Here is a 23,922-nt window from a genome sequence, read left to right on the forward strand (position 1 = left end):
GCCAATTGTGCAAGTTCTCCCACTTAAAAAGATGAGAGAGGCCTGTAATTTTCATCATAGGTACACTTCAACTATCACAGACAAAATTAGAAGAAAAAAAATCCAGAAAATCACATTGTAGGATTTTTTATTGATTTATTTGCAAATTATGGTGGAAAATAAGTATTTGGTCAATAACAAAAGTTTATCTCAATACTTTGTTATATACCCTTTGTTCGCAATGACAGAAGTCAAACGTTTTCTGTAAGTCTTCACAAGGTTTTCACACACTGTTGCTGGTATTTTGGCCCATTCCTACATCCATCTCCTCTAGAGCAGTGATGTTTTGTGGCTGTTGCTGGGCAACACGGACGTTCAACTCCCTCCAAAGATTTTCTATGGGGTTGAGATCTGGAGTCTGGCTAGGCCACTCCAGGACCTTGAAATGCTTCTTACAAAGCCACTCCTTCGTTGCCCGGGCGGTGTGTTTGGGATCATTGTCATGCTGAAAGACCCAGCCACGTTTCATCTTCAATGCCCTTGCTGATGGAAGGAGGTTTTCACTCAAAATCTCACAATACATGGCCCCATTCATTCTTTCCTTTACACGGATCAGTCATCCTGGTCCCTTTGCAAAAAAACAGCCCCAAAGCATGATGTATCTACCCCCATGCTTCACAGTAGGTATGGTGTTCTTTGGATGCAACTCAGCATTCTTTGTCCTCCAAACACAACGAGTTGAGTTTTTACCAAAAAGTTATATTTTGGTTTCATCTGACCATATGACATTCTCCCAATCCTCTTCTGGATCATCCAAATGCTCTCTAGCAAACTTCAGACGGGCCTGGACATGTACTGGCTTAAGCAGGGGGACACGTCTGGCACTGCAGGATTTGAGTCCCTGGCGGCGTAGTGTGTTACTGATGGTAGGCTTTGTTACTTTGGTCCCAGCTCTCTGCTGGTCATTCACTAGGTCCCACTGTGTGGTTCTGGGATTTTTGCTCACTGTTCTTGTGATCATTTTGACCGCACGTGGTGAGATCTTGCGTGGAGCCCCAGATCGAGGGAGATTATCAGTGGTCTTGTATGTCTTCCATTTCCTAATAATTGCTCCCACAGATGATTTCTTCAAACCAAGCTGCTTACCTATTGCACATTCAGTCTTCCCAGCCTGGTGCAGGTCTACAATTTTGTTTCTGGTGTCCTTTGACAGCTCTTTGGTCTTGGCCATAGTGAAGTTTGGAGTGTGACTGTTTGAGGTTGTGGACAGGTGTCTTTTATACTGATAACAAGTTCAAACAGGTGCCATTAATACAGGTATCGAGTGGAGGACAGAGGAGCCTCTTAAAGAAGAAGTTACAGGTCTGTGAGAGCCAGAAATCTTGCTTGTTTGTAGGTGACCAAATACTTATTTTCCACCATAATTTGCAAATAAATTCATTAAAAATGTGATTTTCTGGATTTTTTTCTAATTTTGTCTGTCATAGTTGAAGTGTACATATGATGAAAATTACAGGCCTCTCTCATCTTTTTAAGTGGGAGAACTTGCACAATTGGTGGCTGACTAAATACTTTTTTGCCCCCCTGTACACCTTAGCCAGATACATTTAAACTCAGTTTTTCACAGTTCCAGACATTTAATCCTAGTAAAAATTCCCTGTCTTTGGTCAGTTAGGATGACCACTTTATTTTAAGAATGTGAAATGTCAGAATAATAGTAGAGACAATTATTTATGTAATCTTTTATTTCTTTCATCACATTCCCAGTGGGTCAAAAGTTTACATACACTCAATTAGTATTTGGTAGCATTACCTTTAAATTGTTTAACTTGGGTCAAACGTTTCGGGTAGCCTTCCACAAGCTTCCCACAATAAGTTGGGTGAATTTTGGCCCATTCCTCCTGACAGAGCTGGTGTAACTGAGTCAGGTTGGTAGGCCTCCTTGCTCGCACACGCTTTTTCAGTTCTGCCCACACGTTTTCTATGGGATTGAGGTCAGGGCTTTGTGATGGCCACTCCAATACCTTGACTTTGTTGTCCTTAAGCCATTTTGCCACAACTTTGGAAGTATGCTTGGGGTCATTGTCCATTTGGAAGACTCATTTGCAACCAAGCTTTAACTTCTTGACTGATGTCTTGAGATGCTGCTTCAATATATTCACATAATTTTCCTACCTCATGATGGCATCTATTTTGTGAAGTGCACCAGTCCATCCTACAGCAAAGCACCCCTTCAACATGATGCTGCCACCCCCGTGCTTCACGGTTGGGATGGTGTTCTTCGGCTTGCAAGCATCCCCCTTTTTCCTCCAAACATAATGATGGTCATTATGGCCAAACAGTTCTATTTTTGTTTCATCCGACCAGAGGACAATTCTCTCAAAAGTACGATCTTTGTCCCCATGTGCAGTTACAAGTCATAGTCTGGCTTTTTATGTCGGTTTTGGAGCAGTGGCTTCTTCCTTCCTGAGTGGCCTTTCAGGTTATGTCGATATAGGACTCGTTTTACTGTGGATATAGATACTTTTGTACCTTTTTCCTCCAGCATCTTCACAAGGTCCCTTGCTGTTGTTCTGTGATTGATTTGCACTTTTCACACCAAAGTACGTTCATCTCTAGGAGACAGAACGTGTCTCCTTCCTGAGTTGTATGACGGCTGCGTGGTCCCATGGTGTTTATACTTGCATACTATTGTTTGTACAGATGAACGTGGTACCTTCAGGCATTTGGAAATTGCTCCCAAGGATGAACCAGACTTGAGGACAAACATTTTTGTTCTGAGGTCTTGGCTGATTTCTTTTGATTTCCCATGATGTCAAGCAAAGAGGCACTAAGTTTGAAGGTAGGCCTTGAAATATATCCAATGGTACACCTCCAATTGACTCAAATTATGTCAATTAGCCTATCAGAAGCTTCTAAAGCTATGACATAATTTTCTGGAATTTTCCAAGCTGTTTAAAGGCACAGTCAACTCAGTGTATGTAAACTTCTGACCCACTGGAATTGTGATACAGTGAATTATAAGTGACATAATCTGTCTGTAAACAATTGTTGGATAAATTACTTGTGTCATGCACAAAGTAGATGTCCTAACCGACTTGCCAAAACTATAGTTTGTTAACAAGAAATTTGTGGAGTGGTTGAAAAACAAGTTTTAATGACTCCATCCTAAGTGTATGTAAACTTCCGACTTCAACTGTACATGTAGGTAGAGTTATTGAAGTGACTATCCATAGATGACAACAGCAGAGAGTAGTAGCAGTGTAAAAGAGGGGAGGGGGGGGCAATGCAAATAGTCTGGGTAGCCATTGATTAGATGTTCAGGAGTCTTATCGCTTGGAGGTAGAAGCTGTTTAGAAGCCTCTTGGACCTAGACTTGGCATTCCGGGTACCGCCTGCCATGCAGTAGCAGAGAAAACGGTCTATGACTATGTTGGCTGGAGTCTTTGACCCTTTTTAGGGCCTTCCTCTGACACCGCCTGGTATAGAGGTCCTGGATGGCAGGAAGCTTTGTTGTACTGGGCCGTACACACTACCCACACTACCCTCTGTAGAGCAGTTGCCATACCAGGCAGTGATGCAACCAGTTAGGATGCTCTCGAAGGTGCAGCTGTAGAACCTTTTGAGGATCTGAGGACCCATTCCAAGTCTTTTAGTCTCCTGAGGGGGAATAGGTTTTGTCGTGCCCTCTTCACAACTGTCTTGGTGTGCTTGGACCAGTTTGTTGGTGATGTGGACACCAAGGAACTTGAAGCTCTCAACCTGCTCCACTACAACCCTGTGGATGAGAATGGGGGCGTGCTTGGTCCTCTTTTTCCTGTAGTCCACAATCATCTCCTTTGTCTTGATCACATTGAGGGAGAGGTTGTTGTCCTGGCACCACATGACCAGGTCTCGAGTCACTGGTGCTCCCTGCTTAAATTTTAGCTTGTAAGCAGGAATCAGGAGGATAGAATTATGGTCAGATTTGCCAAATGGAGGGTAACGGAGAGCTTTGTATGCATCTCTGTGTGTGGGGTAAAAGTGGTCCAAAGTTTTTTTTTTGCTGATAGAAATTTGGTAAGACCAATTTAAGTTTCCCTGCATTAAATTCCCTGGCCACTAGGAACGTCGCCTCTGGGGGAGCATTTTCGTGTTTGCTTATGGTGGAATAAAGCTCATTGAGTGCGGTTTTAGTGCCTGCCTCAGTCTGTGGAGGTATGTAGACAACTACGAAAAATACAGATAAAAAAACCCTGGTTAGATAGTGTGGTCTACAGCTTATCATGAGATACTCTAACTCAGGCGAGCAAAACCTCAAGACTTCGTTAGATATCGTGCACCAGCACCAGCTGTGTCACCAGAGACTCTGGGTTCGCGCCCAGGCTCTGTCGTAACCGGCCGCGACCGGGAGGTCCGTGGGGCGACGCACAATTGGCATAGTGTCGTCCGGGTTAGGGAGGGCTTGGCCGGTAGGGATATCCTTGTCTCATCGCGCACCAGCGACTCCTGTGGCGGGCCGGGCGCAGTGCGCGCTAACCAGGTGCACAGTGTTTCCTCCGACACATTGGTGCGGCTGGCTTTCGGGTTGGATGCGCGCTGTGTTAAGAAGCAGTGCGGCTTGGTTGGGTTGTGTATCGGAGGACGCATGACTTTCAACCTTCGTCTCTCCCGAGCCCATACGGGAGTTGTAGCGATGAGACAAGATAGTAGCTACTAACAATTGGATACCACGAAATTGGGGACAAAAAAGGGGTCACATTTTTTAAATAAAATATAGAAATAAGATATCGTGCACCAGCTGTCCTTTTATGGTTTGGGTTTGTTTGTGTGTGTGTGTGTGTGTGTGTGTGTGTGTGTGTGTGTGTGTGTGTGTGTGTGTGTGTGTGTGTGTGTGTGTGTGTGTGTGTGTGTGTGTGTAATTAGTGTCACGGCTGGCTGAAGGACTGGACCATGGTGCAGCATGGTAAGCGTACATTTTCTTTATTTAAAAATGATGCCGACAAAACAAAGAACAAAACCAAACCGTGAAGCGTTGGGCTATGTGCCCTGAACAAAGTCAAAATTAACTTCCCACAAAACAGGTGGGGGAAAACGATACCTAAGTATGGTTCTCAATCAGAGACAACGATAGACAGCTGTCCCTGATTGAGAACCATACCAGGCCAAGAAATACATAGAAATACAAAACATAGAAAAAAGGACATAGATGCCCACCCTAGTCACACCCTGGCCTAACCAAAATAGATAATAAAAAGCCTCTTTATGGCCAGGGCGTGACAATGACCTAATATTCTTTATGTCCATTCAGAAAGTTTCCTAAAGTAGCCTGTCTGGATTCCATAATATAATGGAAATGATTATAACATTCTTTAAATTTAAGCAAATCAGGATGATCATCATATGTGTGAGGAATGACGGCATCTGACAATTTCGTGTTTCTTTTGATTCCTTAATGCCATGCAACTGAAGCTGGGATTGAGGGGGAATTTTGGTCTGATGAGTATTTGTCTCCGCTCACACCGGAGTAATAAAGGTTTTTTTCTGTGCCCCTACTTCCCGCGCTATGCATATTGAACATTGAGATTGCCAAAGGCCACTGTCTTTGGCAAATGACAGCAGTGGCAAGGAATGGAACGTTCATGAGAAAGACTGCTACCCAGTGTCACGTTCTGACCTTAGTTCCTTTGTTTTGTCTTTGTTTTAGTATGGTCAGGGCGTGAGTTGGGGTGGGCAGTCTATGTTCCTTTTTCTATAATTTGGGATTTCTGTGTTTGGCCTGGTATGGTTCTCAATCAGAGGCAGCTGTCAATCGTTGTCCCTGATTAAGAACCATACTTAGGTAGCCTGGTTTCACTTTTGAGTTCTGGGTAATTATTTTCTGTTCTGTGTTTTATTTCACCGTTCAGGACTGTTCGTTTGTCGTTTTATTGTTTTTGTTTCAGTGTTCACTATTCTTATTAAAAACCGAGATGAACACTTTCCACGCTGCGCTTTGGTCCTCTCATTCAAACGACAACCGTTACACCCAGACCAGCTTATTTATAGGCTATGCAACTCTTCTGCCAGGCCCTGGAGCTGCTGATTTCTATGAGAATATTACAGCTGACCCAGGCAACACAGCTACCAGAGAGAACCCCAGAGAGTATAGGTCCAATTAAATGAGAGATGCATATGCATGGTCATTTGTTGTATGGCTACTTCAGGAATATGAACCCATCATGGCCAGAAAAGGTGAGGAATGTAATTCTGCAATGGTTATGAAAATAAAAGAAATAGGAAAAATACTATTTCTATATTTTAGATTCAGAAAATCAAACAGAGAGATTTAATCTGTTCTCACTAATGACAAATGGCTACATTCTTGTTCGTATGTTTTCCTGTTTTGTTTTTTACGAATTAACTTATTTTTTATCAAATCCCCCATTTGCACAGAATACTTACTTGCCAGCTTGCAATACAATATTTTAACCACAAGCGGTGAAATGAAGGTGAGCATATTCTAATGTCATGATACATTTTTATAAATGCCAATTTTAGCATGAAATCTGGCGCATGCACAATTTGAGGTATATTTTGTATGCAAGGACAGTTTATAAATGAGGCCCCTGAAGCCTGTATTGAGAGACTTGGTGGCACTTCTAGCTTCCTCTCTGGGTTTTGACCTTGTCTTGAATCCATCAATAGCCTAAGCCTATGTGTGTTGTAGGCTACAATATTAGGAGGAAATTATAGCCCTAAAAATGCTTTCCACTTGCACTGACTCACCCAATGATGAGCAGCTCACTCACTTGGTGATGGCCAATGTGTTCTTGCCAAAAGTATTTCTTGTTAAAGGCTACTTCTTTGCAGTGGCACAACTTTCGCTGAGGACATGGGGGGACATGTCCCCCCCACCTTTAGAAATTGCTTTTTTGTCCCCCCCAGTTTCATCATTGGAATGTGATACAAACAGGCAACGGTGTGCTTTAGGACCATGCGGACGCCACCGAGCGGTCTGGTAGGGTGTTTGGAGCGTTTATCTGACCATTTTTATATATATTATGCCCCCCACTTCTAAAACCAAAGTTGCGCCCCTGTTTCTTAGTATAACAATATTTGGAAGTTGATCAAATATTTTGGTAGACTACAGCAGACAGATGAGTCTTTTCTTTTCAGCAGGAGCCATTTGCTTTCCAACCTGTGGTTTTCCGCAATTATATTTGAAATATTGTGAAAAGGCCTGTTTTGTCTGCATGCTGTACACTGACAGATGTGCCACGCGTTCCCGACTGTAGGCTATGTCTTGTTATTGGACTACCCACAATCAATCCACGGCTAGGCTATTTTTTTTTAAAGAAACTTTTGATCCTCTGAGGCTACATTATAGGCCTCGTGGTGTAGTAGGATGTTCAGAATGATTTCATTTCTTTCTGGACAGCTGTAATTCTATAACTTTGGAAAACTTATTTAAAAACATTCAGGGGTGCTGCAGCTCCTCCAGAACCCCCTTCGCACGGCTATGATTCTATAAGGAAATAAAATGAAGTGCAACGCTGGAGAGGTGAGAATTGCAGAGTCATGTCTATCAGAGCTGAGGGAAAGAGACAATAGAAAGTGTTCCAACCATAAACCCAAGCTGGCCCAACCCAAATCAACTATGATAATCTATTTTTTCACATTCGTTTTTTTTGGAGGGGCCAGGAGAATTAAGGAATAGGCAACTCGAATGAACTTTGATCGCTTTTATTCTAATTTGTATATTGCAAAAAGTGCAAGAAAAAAATGCATGCCAAGAGAGGTACCAGCAAGAGATCAGCATCTCCAGACATCAGTCAAGAACTTTAAGCTTGGTAGCAAATGGGTCTTCCAAATGGACAATGACCCCAAGCATACTTCCAAAGTTGTGGCAAAATGGCTTAAGGACAACAAAGTCAAGGTATTGGAGTGGCCATCACAAAGCCCTGACCTCAATCCCATAGAAAATTTGTGGACAGAACTGAAAGTGTATAGGCCGTCTGTGATGGAAGGTGAGGACCAATGCGCAGCGTGATAAGTGTTCATATTGTTTTTAATAAAGTAATTGAACACTGAACAAAACAAATAAAATGACAAACGAACAGTCCTGTATGGTGCTGAAAAAACAGAAAATAAAAATCCACACCACACAGGTGGGAAAAGGCTACCTAAATATGATTCTCAATAAGAGACAACTAACGACACCTGCCTCTGAGAACCATACCAGGCCAAACACAAAAACACCACATAGAAAAAGGAACATAGACAACCCACCCAACTCACGCCCTGACCATACTAAAACAACGACATAACAAAAGAACTAACGTGACAGAAAGTGTGTGTGTGAGCAAGGAGGCCTACAAACCTGACTCAGTTACACCAGCTCTGTCAGGAGGAATGGGCCAAAATTCACCCAACTTATTGTGGGAAGCTTGTGGAAGGCTATCCGAAACGTTTGACTCATAGTGCCCTCCAAGCTCGTCATCAAGCTCGAGACCCTGGGTCTCGACCCCGCCCTGTGCAACTGGGTACTGGACTTCCTGACGGGCCGCCCCCCAGGTGGTGAGGGTAGGCAACAACATCTCCACCCCGCTGATCCTCAACACTGGGGCCCCACAAGGGTGCGTTCTGAGCCCTCTCCTGTACTCCCTGTTCACCCACGACTGTGTGGCCACGCACGCCTCCAACTCAATCATCAAGTTTGCGGACGACACAACAGTGGTAGGCTTGATTACCAACAACGACGAGACGGCCTACAGGGAGGAGGTGAGGGCCCTCGGAGTGTGGTGTCAGGAAAATAACCTCACACTCAACGTCAACAAAACTAAGGAGATGATTGTGGACTTCAGGAAACAGCAGAGGGAACACCCCCCCATCCACATCGATGGAACAGTAGTGGAGAGGGTAGTAAGTTTTAAGTTCCTCGGCGTACACATCACAGACAAAGTTAATTGGTCCACCCACACAAACAGCATCGTGAAGAAGGCGCAGCAGCGCCTCTTCAACCTCAGGAGGCTGAAGAAATTTGGCTTGTCACCAAAAGCACTCACAAACTTCTACAGATGCACAATCGAGAGCATCCTGTCGGGCTGTATCACCGCCTGGTACGGCAACTGCTCCGCCCACAACCGTAAGGCTCTCCAGAGAGTAGTGAGGTCTGCACAACGCATCACCGGGGGCAAACTACCTGCCCTCCAGGACACCTACACCACCCGATGTCACAGGAAGGCCATAAAGATCATCAAGGACAACAACCACCCGAGCCACTGCCTGTTCACCCCGCTATCATCCAGAAGGCGAGGTCAGTACAGGTGCATCAAAGCTGGGACCGAGAGACTGAAAAACAGCTTCTATCTCAAGGCCAACAGACTGTTAAACAGCCACCACTAACATTGAGTGGCTGCTGCCAACACACTGACTCAACTCCAGCCACTTTAATAATGGGAATTGATGGGAAATGATGTAAAATATATCACTAGCCACTTTAAACAATGCTACCTAATATAATGTTTACATACCCTACATTATTCACCTCATATGTATACGTATATACTGTACTCTATATCATCTACTGCATCTTTATGTAATACATGTATCACTAGCCACTTTAACTATGCCACTTTGTTTACATACTCATCTCATATGTATATACTGTACTCAATGCCATCTACTGTATCTTGCCTATGCCGCTCTGTACCATCACTCATTCATATATCTTTATGTACATATTCTTTATCCCCTTACACTTGTGTCTATAAGGTAGTAGTTTTGGAATTGTTAGCTAGATTACTTGTTGGTTATTACTGCATTGTCAGAACTAGAAGCACAAGCATTTCGCTACACTCGCATTAACATCTGCTAACCATGTGTATGTGACAAATAAAATTTGATTTGATTTTAAGTTAAACAGTATAAAGGCAATGCTACCAAATATTAATTGAGTGTATGTAAATATCTGACCCACTGGGAATGTGATGAAAGGAATAAAAGATTCAATAAATAATTCTCTAGTATTATTCTGACATGTCACTTTCTTAAAATAAAGTGGTGATTCTAACTGACCTAAGACGGGGAATTTTTACTAGGATTAAATGTCAGGAATTGTCAGTATTTGGCTAAGGTATATGTAAACGTCCTACTTTATACAACCCAATAATCTCTTGATTAACTAAATATTGAAAAACAATTTGTCTTTTGCATTGAAGTGTGGGCTGTGGCGTTTAGCCTACTTTTCAATTATTTTGAATATACAATAAATCTTGCAGAATGCATAGACAGGCATTTGCTGTAAATAGCATGCATGTTTAAGATAGTCACTGCAAAATATTAAAACCTTCTGCTCACCTCTACAGAAATGTGATCAAAATTACCATTGTGCTTTCTTTTAGAAACTGCCTTAGCCAAATTATGAATAGTTCCAAATTTTACAGCAAATAAAGTGCTTTATTGACACCATTAAAGGTGAAGGGAAGACATTTTCCAGGCGCGGTTTTTAATGCGGATTCATGCCTGCACAGTTTTAGGACAGGTTCCAATCTCAATATTATTGTACATGCGCAGACTTTTCATAAATGGCGCACACACAGGAATTGAGTGTGGAGCAGACAGACATACGAATATCTAGCTCTGCAGCCCTGCGCATGGAGGCAGCTGAGTCAACTCCACTGGTAGCTCCACTGCACTGATCCCCTGCTTTCTATCACAATTTTCCAGCTCTTAGTTCTGGTCTCTGCCGTCTCTGCATGTGTTAAATAAACAGAAAAGAGTACATATCTTCTCTGTCGGTGTCCTTGCCGAGTCCTAATGTAACCTGTTTTATAACAGCAGCTCCACTAACTGCTCCAAACAGACTCCACAGCTGATCACCTCACTGTCTTTTGACCCAGAGCCCACACATATTCAAGAGGAACAGGAGGAACTCCTGCTTCAATGGCTGGAGGCGGATATCGCAGAGTTCATATTCACTGCTTCCTGTTTGAAAAGTGCCTGTGATCTTACGAAACCAATATTGAGCCTACTGATGATGTGGCTCCACTCGTTATATCTAGGGGGTAAAAGTGTATGCGACTAGGTGATGAATGTACAGTATGTACCTGGGAGCCAGCATCCTTACCTTAGGTCCAGGGATAGCTCAGTCAGGACTCCCATTTTAGGCCAGTCCAAGCAGATGATTATTTGTTCAGATGGTGGCAAAACATAAATAAAAACAAAAAGGGAAGAAATAGAAAAAGGCCTGCCAAAAGCGGCAATACAAAACAAACCAAGGCAGGCTGAGAGGCTTCCTGCCACCTCTCTCACACTAGGTCACAATCCTCTTGATGGCTTGATAGGTGAGTTTGAACAAAAACCAAGCTAGATCATAGCAAGTGTTTCTGGACTTTTACTGTGGTCAAATAGCTTAATGGACACTATATGGTACAAATATTGCACTGTACAGAAAAAAAATATATTGATTGTGTCTCCAAAAAAACATGGTGCAATCTACACCTTAGAGTCCCTAGAAAACAACACATGTAAATTGAACAAATAGCTAGGTCATAGCAACTGGTGCTGGATTTTTACAGTGGTCAAAAAGATTTGTGTATGGCCCCTGGACACTATATGGAACAAATATTGCACTGTACGGAACAAATATTGAATATGTCCATAAAACCATGTTCCTGTCTACTCACTAAAGTCCCTAGAATACAAAACAGGTGAGTTTGAAAAATAATTGCAAGGTCATAGCATTTTAATAACTACATTCTCTGGTTTAATGCATGCTTTCACATCAGTCCCAAGCCATTACAGTTATTTATTAGCTAGGCAAGTAAGTTAAGAACAATTTCTTATTTTCAATGACAGCCTAGGAACAGTTGTTCTGCCTGTTCAGAACAACAGATTTGTACCTTGTCAGCTCGGGGATTTGAACTTGTAACCTTTTGGTTACCCTGCCGCCCTGACTCCAGTTGTCAGGAGTCGCCTGTATTACAATGTGTTGTCTTTCAGTTCATGCAAGAAATGATCATCCAAGATCACCCTTTTACTAATTAAAACTTCCCCACATTAAGTTATCTATTTCCATCACTGGTCTGTAGTGAAACTCCATCCACATGGGGGGGCTGTGATGTTTTTATGGGTTCACCACCCACTGATATAAACAGAAGAAGACAATACGGAAGTAAAACGGGGTTTGTTTTGTTTGTGGCAACCATTCTTTCCTTGTGAACGAAGCGAAAACTCGCTGAAAATCCAACTCTGTCCACTGAAAATGTCTAAATTACAGTTGTTGCATGTGTTTTTAAATGAACGTTTAAAGGCGGCTGCTGTGGAGATTTTCGGAGCAGTTGAGAAAACGGTAGCGGAGTACCAGGAGGAGAATTATCGTCTACGGAGACTACTGCGGATAACACCGGACATAAAACCATGTAAAATAGCTCGTATCATTTCGATCTATTCTGCCTTAAAATTGCAAACAGCAGTAATTACACTCTTGGTCAACATTTTGTTGAGACACAAATCAAGCTTTGTAGTATGTTTTTATCTCGTTACAAAGTGACCTGGTATAATTATTTTCTGTTTAAGAGAAACAGGAGTTTCCAGTTTGCAATAACTAACGTTAGTTGTTCAGAGAGGGGTGGAATCTTGCTTCGTTCCTGCAACGCCATTGTTTACAGACAGCTCGTTGCGGACGCTTCCATAGCCAGGCGGATTCACCATAAAGGTTTCCAGTCATGAAGAATATTTAGTATATCTACGAACAATACTTACTATTAGACGTGTTGAATGTGCTGTTCCGTTTAAAACAGTGTATCTACGGTCTCCCATTTTCCGCCTGTGCCATTCTAGACCAAACAGTCACCCGAGAGTAAATTACAATGTAAACTCCCACTTCTACAGTCGGAAAATTAGAGACCCGGGATAAAAAGCGGTTTTAAACGCATACTTGTTAGCGAAGGACACATTAAACACATCAAATTGTAATTATTGTTATGCCTCAGTTGACTGTAAAAGTTACGAATTATGCTGCTCAATCGCACACTATTGGTTCAGAGTGCAGTAACTTCACTTACTGCTATTTGCCTTGTTTTTTACTTAGATTATGAACTACAAAATCCAAGTAAAGGAACGGACATTTTTCATTAAGAGCTTAAAAAACATGCGACAATAGCAAGCCTATCATCTCATATTATTGAACATGCAACTACTGTAATGACGCAGAGAATGGAATGCATCCTTTTCAAACATTTGCCAAAATGCAATTTGCGGGAAAACACTTCTAAAAGACGCACCTGATAAGAACAGATTCATGTGACCGAGAATAACATTTTCATTCAAAATTTAGAGGGAAAATGTAAATGTGCAACAACTAGGAAGGGTTGTCACTATGACTAGGATTGTGACTTTGGTATCTTGACAACGAAAGAAATTTGATATAAAAACCAGTAGAACATGAGAGAGAGGCTGTGAAACGTTTAGCACCTCTCGCCCACTGCTCCCTGTAGCCTGCTTAGCAACGAGTCTCCGCTCTCGGCTCACTGACAGCCATTAGTTGACATAAGAAAGCTACTTTTTAACGCTAACTCACTGTACATTAATATTTTCGGCTAAATAACAATTCCCCGTCGACCAAGACAGTGTCTGTTTTAAGACCGATTTTGTTAAATTCGGACACCAATTTAATTCCACAGAATTATGCAAGTTAACCGATAGACTGATAAGCATGACGGTCAAATGTATTTTCAGTGACTAATGGTCAACTTTTATTAACATCCCTACTGCAGTTACTGTGGTTTGCCTTGCTATTCTACCGGGTTCCGAGATCAGGCAATCCTGATCATAATCAGGCACACACCATAATACTGGCAGTGATGCAGTTATCACCAGAATAAACATACCACAGTCCTGCGCAACAATTACGATAGAACTGCAAATACCCATAAATGGTGAGAAAGATAAAACAAAATATGTAAAAGCTAGCTAAGATAAAGCAAATGACAATAGTTATAATGATAGTTATACAATGTGAAATATTTATTAAGTAAACATTCTGTGATTAAATATTTATTATGGTGAAAAAGGTCTTGAGGGTTACTTAAATACAACATTCAAAACGTGAAAACATAACTACATAAAGCTGTTAAATATAGTTGGAATGTAAACTCAGCAAAAAAAGAAACGCCCCTTTTTCAGGACCCTGTCTTTCAAAGATAATTTGTAAAAATCCAAGTAACTTCACAGATCTTCATTGTAAAGGGTTTAAACATGGTTTCCCATGCTTGTTCAATGAACCATAAACATTTAATGAACATGCACCTGTGGAAGGTCGTTAATATACTAACCTCTTACCGAGGGTAGGCAATTAAGGTCACAGTTATGAAAATTTAGGACACTAAAGAGGCCTTTCTACTGACTCTGAAAAACACCAAAATAAAGATGCCCAGGGTCCCTGCACATCTGTGTGAATGTGCCTTAGGCATGCTGCAAGGGGGCATGAGGACTGCAGATGTGACCAGGGCAATAAATTGCAATGTCCGTACTGTGAGACGTGTAAGACAGCGCTACAGGGAGACAGCATGGATAGCTGATCGTCCTCGCAGTGGCAGACCACGTGTAACAACACCTGCACAGGATCGGTGCATCCGAACATTACACCTGCGGGACAGGTACAGGATGGCAACAACTGCCCGAGTTACACGAGGAACGCACAATCCCTCCATCAGTGCTCAAACTGTCCACAATAGGCTGAGAGAGGCTGGACTGAGGGCGTGTAGGCCTGTTGTAAGGCAGGTCCTCACCAGACATCACCAACAATGTCACTTATGGGCACAAACCCACCGTCACTGGACCAGGCAGGACTGGCAAAAAGTGCTCTTCACTGATGAGTCGCGGTTTTGTCTCACCAGGGGTGATGGAATGATTTGCGTTTATCGTCGAAGAAATTAGCGTTACACCGAGGCCTGTACTCTGGAGCGGGATCGATTTGGAAGTGGAGGGTCCGTCGTGGTCTGGGCAGTGTGTCACAGCATCATCGGACTGAGCTTGTTGTCATTGCAGGCAATCTCAACGCTGTGCGTTGCAGGGAAGACATCCTCCTCCCTCATGTGGTACCCTTCCTGCAGGCTCATTCTGACATGACCCTCGAGCATGACAATACTGGAGGGTCATACTGCTCATTCTGTGCATGATTTCCTCCAAGACAGGAATGTCAGTGTTCTGCCATGGCCAGCGAATAGCCCGGATCTCAATCCCATTGAGCACGTATGGGACCTGTTGGATTGGAGGGTGAGGGCTTTGGCCATTCCCCCCAGAAATGTCCGGGAACTTGCAGGTGCCTTGGTGGAAGAGTGGGATAACATCTCACAGCAAGATCTGGCAAGTCTGGTGAAGTCCATGAGGAGGAGGTGCACTACAGTACTTAATGCAGCTGGTGGCCACACCAGATACTGACTGTTAGTTTTGATTTTGACCCCCCCCCCTTTGTTCAGCAACACGTTCCATTTCTGATAATCACATGTCTGTGGAACTTGTTCAGTTTATGTCTGTTGTTGAATCTTGTTAGGTTCATACAAATATTTACACATGTTAAGTTTGCTGAAAATAAACGCAGTTGGCAGTGAGAGGACGTTTTCGTTAGAACTCTCAAACTCTTTCCATCAAAAAGAAAAGCAACAAGAAAGTTGGTTCAACACATTTAGATTGTAGAGACTGCACCTTCCTTTTTGCGTTACTCATACAGTTGTTTAAGGTCATACAAAAGGCAGAGTGCAGTATCAGCATAGGGTCAGATCAGTGGTCAGGGTTGATATGCAGAAAGAAATGAATTTATAATAAGATCAATGCATTTCCACTTACATTGCCTTCAGAAAGTATTCACACCCCTTGACGTTTTCCAAATTTTCTTGTTACAAATTGGGATTAAAATGAATTTAATTGTAATTTTTCAAAGATCTACAGTGGAAGAAACACACCTGGATTGTACAATATTATTTGCACGTTTTTTTTTTTTTAACTCCTCAATCTCTGTCAAGTTGGTTGTTGATCATTGCTAGATGGCCATTTTCAAGTCTTGTCATAGATTTTTTTTTTAAGTCAAAACTATCTAGGCCACTCAGGAACATTCAATGTAAACTTGGTAAGCAACTCCAGTGTATATTTGGCCTTGAGTTTTAGGTTATTGTCCTGCAGAAAAGTGAATTTGTCTTTATGTCTTTAGAAGGCAGACTGAAACAGGTTTTCCTCTAGGATTTTGCCTGTGCTCAGCTCTTCATTTATTTTTATTGTTAAAAAAACTCCCTAGTCCTTACTGAAGAAAAGCATATCCATAACATGATATAGCCACCACCATCCTTGAAAATAATGTGTGAAGAGTGGTACTCGTTGATGTGATCGATTTGCCCCAAACATACAGTGCCTTCAGAGAGTATTGATATATTCTCACCCATCTACACACAATACCACATAATGACAAAGTGAAAACATGTTTTTACACATTTTTGCAAATGTATTGAAAATTAAATACATAAATGCCTAATTTACATAAGTATTCACACCCCTTTACGATGACGCTCTAATTTTGAGCTCAGGTGCATCCAATTTCCTCTGATCGTTCTTGCGCTACAACTACAGCTTGATTGGAGTGCACCTGTGGCCAATTACATTGTTTGGACGTGATTAAGAAAGAAACACACCTGTCTATATAAGGTACCACAGTTGACAGTGTATGTCAGAGCAGAAACTACCATGAAGTCCAAGGAACTGTCTGTAGAGTTCTGAGATGTGATGAGGCATATAGCTGGGGAAGGGTATAAAACCATTTCTAGGGTGTTGAAAGTTTCCAAGCGCATAGTGGTCTCCATTGGGAAATTGAAAAAATATGAAACTACCCAGACTGCCTAGAGCTGGCCATCTGACCAAACTGGACAAGAAGGACCTTGGTCAGAGAGGTGACCAAGATCCCAGTAATCACCCTGATAGAACTACAGAGTTCATTGGCAGAGATGGGAGAACCTGCCAGAAGAACAACAGTCTCTATTGCACTTCACCAATCTGGGCTTTATGAGAGAGTGGCCAGAAGGAAGCCACTCCCGAGAGTATAAGACAAAAGATTCTGTGGTCTGATCAGGCAAAATTGTTACTCTTTGGCCTGAATGCAAAGCACTATGTCTGGAGGAAACCAGGCACAGATCATAACCTGTCTAACACCAACCCTACTGTGAGGCATGGTGATGGCAGCATCATGCTTTGGGGATTATTTTCAGTGAAAGAGACTGGTGAGGATAGAGGGAACAGTGAATAGAGCCAAAAACAGGCAAATCCTAGATGAGAACATGCTTCAGAGTGCAAACGACCTTTGACTGGGGGCAAATATTTACATTCCAATAGGACAATGACCCAAAGCATACAGCCAAAGCATTTCTGTAATGGATTCAGAATAAAAATGTAAAAGTCATTGAGTGGCCCATCCAAAGCTCGAACTTGAATCCCATTGAAATTCTGTGGAAAGAATTGAAGATTGCTGTTCACTGCCACTCCATATCTAATTTAACAGAGCTTGATACTATCTGCAAGGAAGAATGGGAGAAAATTCACAAATCCAAAGCTGATATAGACATACCCAAGACGACTCAAAGCTGTAATCACTGCCAAAAGAGCTTCTACAAAGTATTGACTCGGGTGTGAATACTTATGTAAATGAGATTTCAATTTTAACAAATAATGTCTAAACATGTTTTCACTTTGTCATTATGGGTTATTGTGTGTAGATGGGTGAGATTCTTATTTATTTAATCCATTTACAATTAAGGCTGTAACATAACATTTGTAAAAGGTCAAGGGGTGTGAATACTTAATTAAAGCACTGTATCTACCTACACCATATTTGGCTGGGTAGCAAAATAAAATTCCAGGCATTTTTCTCAGTTTCACTGTTTGCGTTGTTAGTCCTCTTTGCCTTTATAGGGCAGTATAAATATCTAGTTAAAACTCGAATATCTTCTCCTTCAAGTCGAAACACAGCTTGCCCATGTTTGCACTGCAGTGACAAATCAGGGATATAGCTTGAAAAATATACCTCAATCCAGGGATGGAAGGTATCGCTGATAATGATGTAATTAGAAGATTGAAATGCTGCTTGCTAATGCTAAACCAGCCCATTGGATTCCACAACCCTTCCGGCAGCTACTCACCCAAACACTAGGCGCCACCTGGAATCCAATGGCCTGCTTTAGCATTAGCGAACCTTTATAGAACAGTTTTGTATGTATTTTTTACTGTGTATGATTTAAAAGTTGTCTGTCATGAAAGACTATGGTATGTCTAAAGGCTGTAGATCTATATATCATAGAGATGTATCATTCAGTTGTATCATTCAGTTCTATTTAATTCTGTGGAATACAAATAACCTCTGCACCTTCCCTTCAGACTCCTTGCAGCTCTCTCTTGCTGTTTCTGAAGAGAATATTCCCTGTGAGCAGCAACACTTTGATCAGGAGTGGAGCCCCAGTCTGGGGCAGGAGGACCCAGAGCCCACACAGATTAAACAAGAACATGAGGAACTCAGGCCCAGTCAGGAGGAAGAGCAGCTTCAAGGGCAGGAGGCTGACATCATAGAGTTCAAATTACCTCATCTTTATTTGAAAAGTGATTGTGATCAGGTGAACCCTCTTCATTCCTTGACTCTTCCCCAAACCCAGATGGTGGAGAAGAGAGAGAGTGCCTCTAAATCAGTGGATCTCATACCATTTGTCACTGTTACCCACCTGAAGAGTCTTGACATTCCCTGTGACACTCCAGATAATCAAAACAATGCCTACAGTCACAGCTCAGCTGTAAGCAGTGACCCAGTAGGACTTGACAGCAGCCCACCATTGGATCCCATCTCATCAATGGGGGAACACTGTTCCAAACCCAGCACCACGTCTCGAAAAACTCACCGCTGCTGTGAGTGTGGTGAAACTTTTGCTCTGAAAGCTGACCTTCAGGGGCATGTGACTCTCGCCAAGAAGAGACCCAGTGAATGCTGCCTCTGCAAAAAACGGTACAACTCCACCTGTAAATTGAAGGCCCATGTCAGACTCTGTCACGTGGAGAAACCCTCCACCTGCCCCTTTTGTGGAAAGACCTTCAAACTCAAAGGAGATCTGTCCAGACATACGAGGATTCACACAGGAGAGAAACCATTTAGCTGTGGAGACTGTGGTAAGAGTTTCAATCAGAAGGGACACCTAACTGAACATATAAGGACTCACACCGGAGAGAAACCATTTAGCTGTGGTGACTGTGGGAAAAGCTTCATTCAGAAGGGGGACCTAAGGAGGCACGTACTGACTCACACCGGAGAGAAACCATTTAGCTGTGGTGACTGTGGGAAAAGCTTTAATCGGAAGGGAAACCTGAACTTGCACATACTGACTCACACAGGAGAGAACGTCCAAAAATAAAGAAACAAGTCAAGAAAACAGAATGAAAACACAAAGAGGAAACGAATTAGGACAAAGACATCTTGTCTGAAGATGGACAACACGCTTTGGAATCTCTTGATCATTCATTCTCTGGATTTCAGACAAATAGATGTCATGAATTTACTTTTGTAAAATGTTCTATGTAAAAAAAAATGTTTTTAAAGAAGTTTGAGTTGATCTAACACTACAGAGTAGTTGAAAACTCATGGTCTGCTGTTCAAAGTCTCTTGATGTATTCACTTCATTATAAACAGGAAATCCTGGTCGTTTGTTTTAAGAATGTCTGGAAAATATACAAATGTATACGCCAATAAAATGTGTACTTGCATTTGTCCAATTTACATTTCCAGCAATGTTGTATTAATGCTGCTCATTTATGATATTGATTTAATCTTGTATATATATATATATATTTTTTTTAAATACGGTTATTGTTCATACAGTGTCTATGGTAGGAAACTACAGACTGATATATGGTACATTTTGTGTTTCCCTTCCTCGTGGATATGTGTAGGATTTTTGGAGCCATTGGAGGGCAATTTCTGGACCTTTATGGCCAAGGACTGTGGCCATACCCCTCTTTGTTGTCTGTTCCCCCAGAATCACTACATCACCAAACATAGCACAATCTGCAGCACTAACTGGAGATACTGTCCTCAGACATTGAATATCTAGGGCTCGATTCAATCGTATCACTGAAGAGCCGTGGTATGGCGCAATTTAAATTTAATTCAAGGTAATTTCCGAATTGAGTCGACATATGCCGTTTTTTCTTACAGTGAATGCAATCACGCGACGGCAGAAACACTGCCTTTACATTTCAGTCGCTATTGAGTCGAGCACCTAATTCCATAAGCCTATACCAAGATTCTGATCACTTTCATACACAGACCGAAATCTCACTAATTTACAAAGCCTGCTTCTTTGTATATCTGACAGGGCAGAACATAGAACCCAGCTTGTTGTCGGCCTTGCAATCATCCCTACAGAAGGCCATGGAAGAAATGGGTAGAGTCCCATTTCTTGAATCTCTTGAATCTGAAGTTTCTCAGGTCAAGCAATCTCAGATGGATATGCAAGAAGATTTATCGGTCATATTACAGAGGCTAGATGAGGCAGAGGGTCGGATATCAACGCTGGAGGGCGACCAAACTGTCTGAGGATCTCCACAGAAGGGTGCAAGCTAACCGAGACAGGGCGCCTCAATTCAATACTTTTAGGGGTCAAAGAGGGTCTGGAGGATAGCAAGCAGATGGAATGTGTGAGACAAATTATCTTGAAGGCTCTGGGGGTGGATCTGGACTAAGCTGAGCTTCAATGAGTCCACGGTTCTCTAGCACCAATAACACGCGAGAATCAGGTAGCCTAGTGGTTAGAGCGTTGGGCCAGTAACCCCAAGCTGACGGTAAAAATCTGCCATTCTCCCCCTGAAACCACTGTTCCCCAGTGGGCTGTCATTGTAAATAAGAATTTCTTCTTAACTGACTTGCCTAGTTCAATAATGGTTAAAAAAAATCTGCCGCCTAAACCGACCATCATCTGCTTTCTCAGGGATCTGGTGAGAGAGAGAGCTGGCCAATGTGTTGGGAGAAGAGAGAGTTAAGGGCTTCAAGCTATCATTCTTTCCTGATAAAAGGAGGCTTTTTAACGCAACAAGGAACAATGGAGTTGGATGTAAGTTTCCTCAAGAAAAATCCTCAAGAAAAACTCAGAGGACCAGAAACAAGGGCACGAACAGCATAGCTATATTTGCCGGCAGGTTCTATATGATGTTTATATGGTGTTTATGTGACACACTATCGCAAAGGCACCGTGCAAACTAATAGCTACAGTATTTAGCTATTTGGCTATTTCAGACTGTATAGCTACAATGTTGCTATTTTTGTTACTGGCGGTTTAGCCGGTTGGGTACTCAGTGACTGTATTCAAGTTGCCTGGTCAAAAGTAGATGGAACTAACAACCTTGACATTATTTTAATTGATCTGATTTTATGAGTTCCTAGAAAATGTTGTTTACCCCCTTTCAGTTAATTTTACGTATTGCCATTTGGTGGGTGAATACAAGTATATGCTATGTTAAAATCATTTCCTTTTTATTCATATTTTACTATGGTGTCCTGAGAGGGGGGGGGGGGGGGGGGGTGGGGGTGAGAAGGTGAGGGGCTTGGGACTAGGGTGACCGCTTTTAAGTGATATAGCTTTTATTCAAGAAACTAATTTGGTTGATTCAGAGGCTGCTAAATTGAAAAGGGATCGGGTTGGGCAGATCAGATAGCTCATTTTCAAGCAAAAAAACTGGTAGATATATGGAGACTTGTCAATCCTAGAGAGAAGGAACATATGTTTTATTCACATAACCATTCATATCATTCCGGGATAGATGACTTCCTAACTTCCAAGAGTATGACCAAAGAGGTGATGGGATTGTGAAATAAGGGTTATTGCTTTGACAGGCCACACAACAGTGGAATTATGTATAGCAGTTGAGGCTGATATGGCTACGAATGGTACTGGATGGAGGATTAGTACGTCCTTATTCCAAGGCGAAACATTTCATCTTTCCCTCAATGATCTCAAGTGTTTGGTTTTTTTTTCAAACAAATATTGGTTCCATTGATGGATTGAGTACGGTGTGGGAGGCCTCTAAAGCTTATGTTAGGGGCAAAATAATAGCACACACCAGTAGAAAGATAAAGGGAAGATGGAGAAAGAGTTGAAAAACTAGAGTCTCAAATTAAAGAGTAGGAAAAATAGTTAGAGAAAAAAGAAAAATACTGAGTCACTATTGAAACAAGTCTGTGATCTGAAGTTTCATTCACATGACTCCAGATCAGAGAGGGGATTTGGATTCTCCTATACTACAATCTGAGATAAGAACAGCCGTCACCTCAATGACGTCTGGAAAGTCACCAGGGTGAGACGGCTTCCTGGTTGAGTATTACATGAGGAACATTGACGTATTTGCTCCTATATTAACACGGGTGTATGCTGGAACTGGAGCAGCTACCTGTCACTTTTAACAACTGCACTCATTTCATTCATTCTCAAGAAAGATAGAGACCTCACTGACCCACGTTCGGAGTTGATTGTGAGGTGCTCTCCAAAGTACTAGCCATGAGGCTGGAGAAGGTTTTTACCTCACACAGATCAGGTGGGATTTGTAAAAAAGTAGAACCTCCACAGACAACCTTAGACGTTTGCTTCAGCTCACATGGCTGAGACAAAAAGAGGATACTCAGGTGGCAGCCGATGCGGAGAAAGCATTCGATAGGATGGAGTGGGGCTTTTTGACATGTGGGTTAAGGTATTATACTCCAATCCAAGAGCAGCAGTCCTCACAAATGGTATGAGCTCTTCCTTTTTTTATTTGTCAACAAAGAACCAAGCAGGGCAGTCCTCTCTCACCTCTCCTTTTTACTCTATTTTTGGAGCCCTTGGCAGCAGCAATCAGAGCTGATTCAGGAATCAAGGGAGTGATGGGAGGTGCCAGAGAGCATGAGCTGTTTTTATATGCTGACGACATATTGTTACTTATTAGGGAACAGGCCGCATCAATCCCTTTGGTTTTGAGAACAATTGACAAGTTCTCACGGATATGTGGTTATAAGATTAATTGGCAGAAGTCAGATCCAAATGATGTCCTCCTGTTGCAATGACTTAATTTCAGTTAAAATGGGTGCCACCAGGGATGAAATACCTGGGTATAAGGCGAACTACAGAATATCATGCAAATTAATATGGTGCCACTACTTTAAAAAAAAACTAGAATAATATCGATAAATGAAGGTTATTTAATTTTACTTTGAGGCAAAATAAATACTGTTAAAATGGTTGTGGCACCAGTTTAATTATGTGTCCATGATGCTCCCTGTGACCATTTCTCCCTTACTATTTAAGCAGTTCAATCGAATGATTCAGGATTATCTTTGTGATGAGAAAAAAACGTATATGCTCCAAGGGATAATGGAGGACAAGCATTACCCAATGTAGAACTATACAACATATCATTTGAAGTACCCAAATTGTCCAGACACTGAGGCAATTATGATTCCCATTTGGGATGGACTCAGATTGATTCAGACAATAACATTGAAGTCTACGCTGACACGGTGAGCGTGTTTATAAGGAAGTGTATAGGAGATGTTGTCCCCACTGTGACTATTAAAACCTTCCCTAACCAGAAACTGTGGATTGATGGCAGCAATCGCGCAAAACTGAAAGCACGTACCACCACATTTAATCATGGCAAGGCGACTGGAAACATGGCCGAATACAAACAGTGTAGTTATTCCCTCCATAAGGCAATCGAACAAGCAAATTCCTATGGGGAATGCAGGCTAACTCCGGGCCTCTGGCGGTCATCCCAAGGATAATAAATATGTACTCCATGGAAGCAGGTAAATAATAATTTATTCAACAGCGCTTTTCATAGAATCTAAAAGGGGTTCAAGAGCAAAAAAAACAAACAAACAAGCAATATAACAGCCCAGGTCAATCAAGAGGCCTAGTCTTTGAATGCTGCATC

General features: G+C 42.0%; 1 protein-coding gene across 1 annotated transcript; it reads left to right on the forward strand.

The window, feature by feature from the left end:
- The first annotated feature begins 12,083 nt into the window (after positions 1–12,083).
- LOC110485959 (uncharacterized) lies at positions 12,084–19,738 on the forward strand. The gene is made up of 2 exons (XM_021557223.3): positions 12,084–12,362; positions 18,358–19,738. The coding sequence occupies exons 1-2, from the start codon at positions 12,206–12,208 to the stop codon at positions 19,374–19,376; spliced, it is 1,176 nt and encodes a 391-aa protein (XP_021412898.2). The 5' UTR covers positions 12,084–12,205; the 3' UTR covers positions 19,377–19,738.
- Positions 19,739–23,922: the final 4,184 nt, after the last annotated feature.

Source organism: Oncorhynchus mykiss, chromosome 13 (genome assembly GCF_057628025.1).
Source record: "Oncorhynchus mykiss isolate SJ-2025 chromosome 13, ASM5762802v1, whole genome shotgun sequence".
NCBI lineage: Eukaryota > Metazoa > Chordata > Actinopteri > Salmoniformes > Salmonidae > Oncorhynchus > Oncorhynchus mykiss.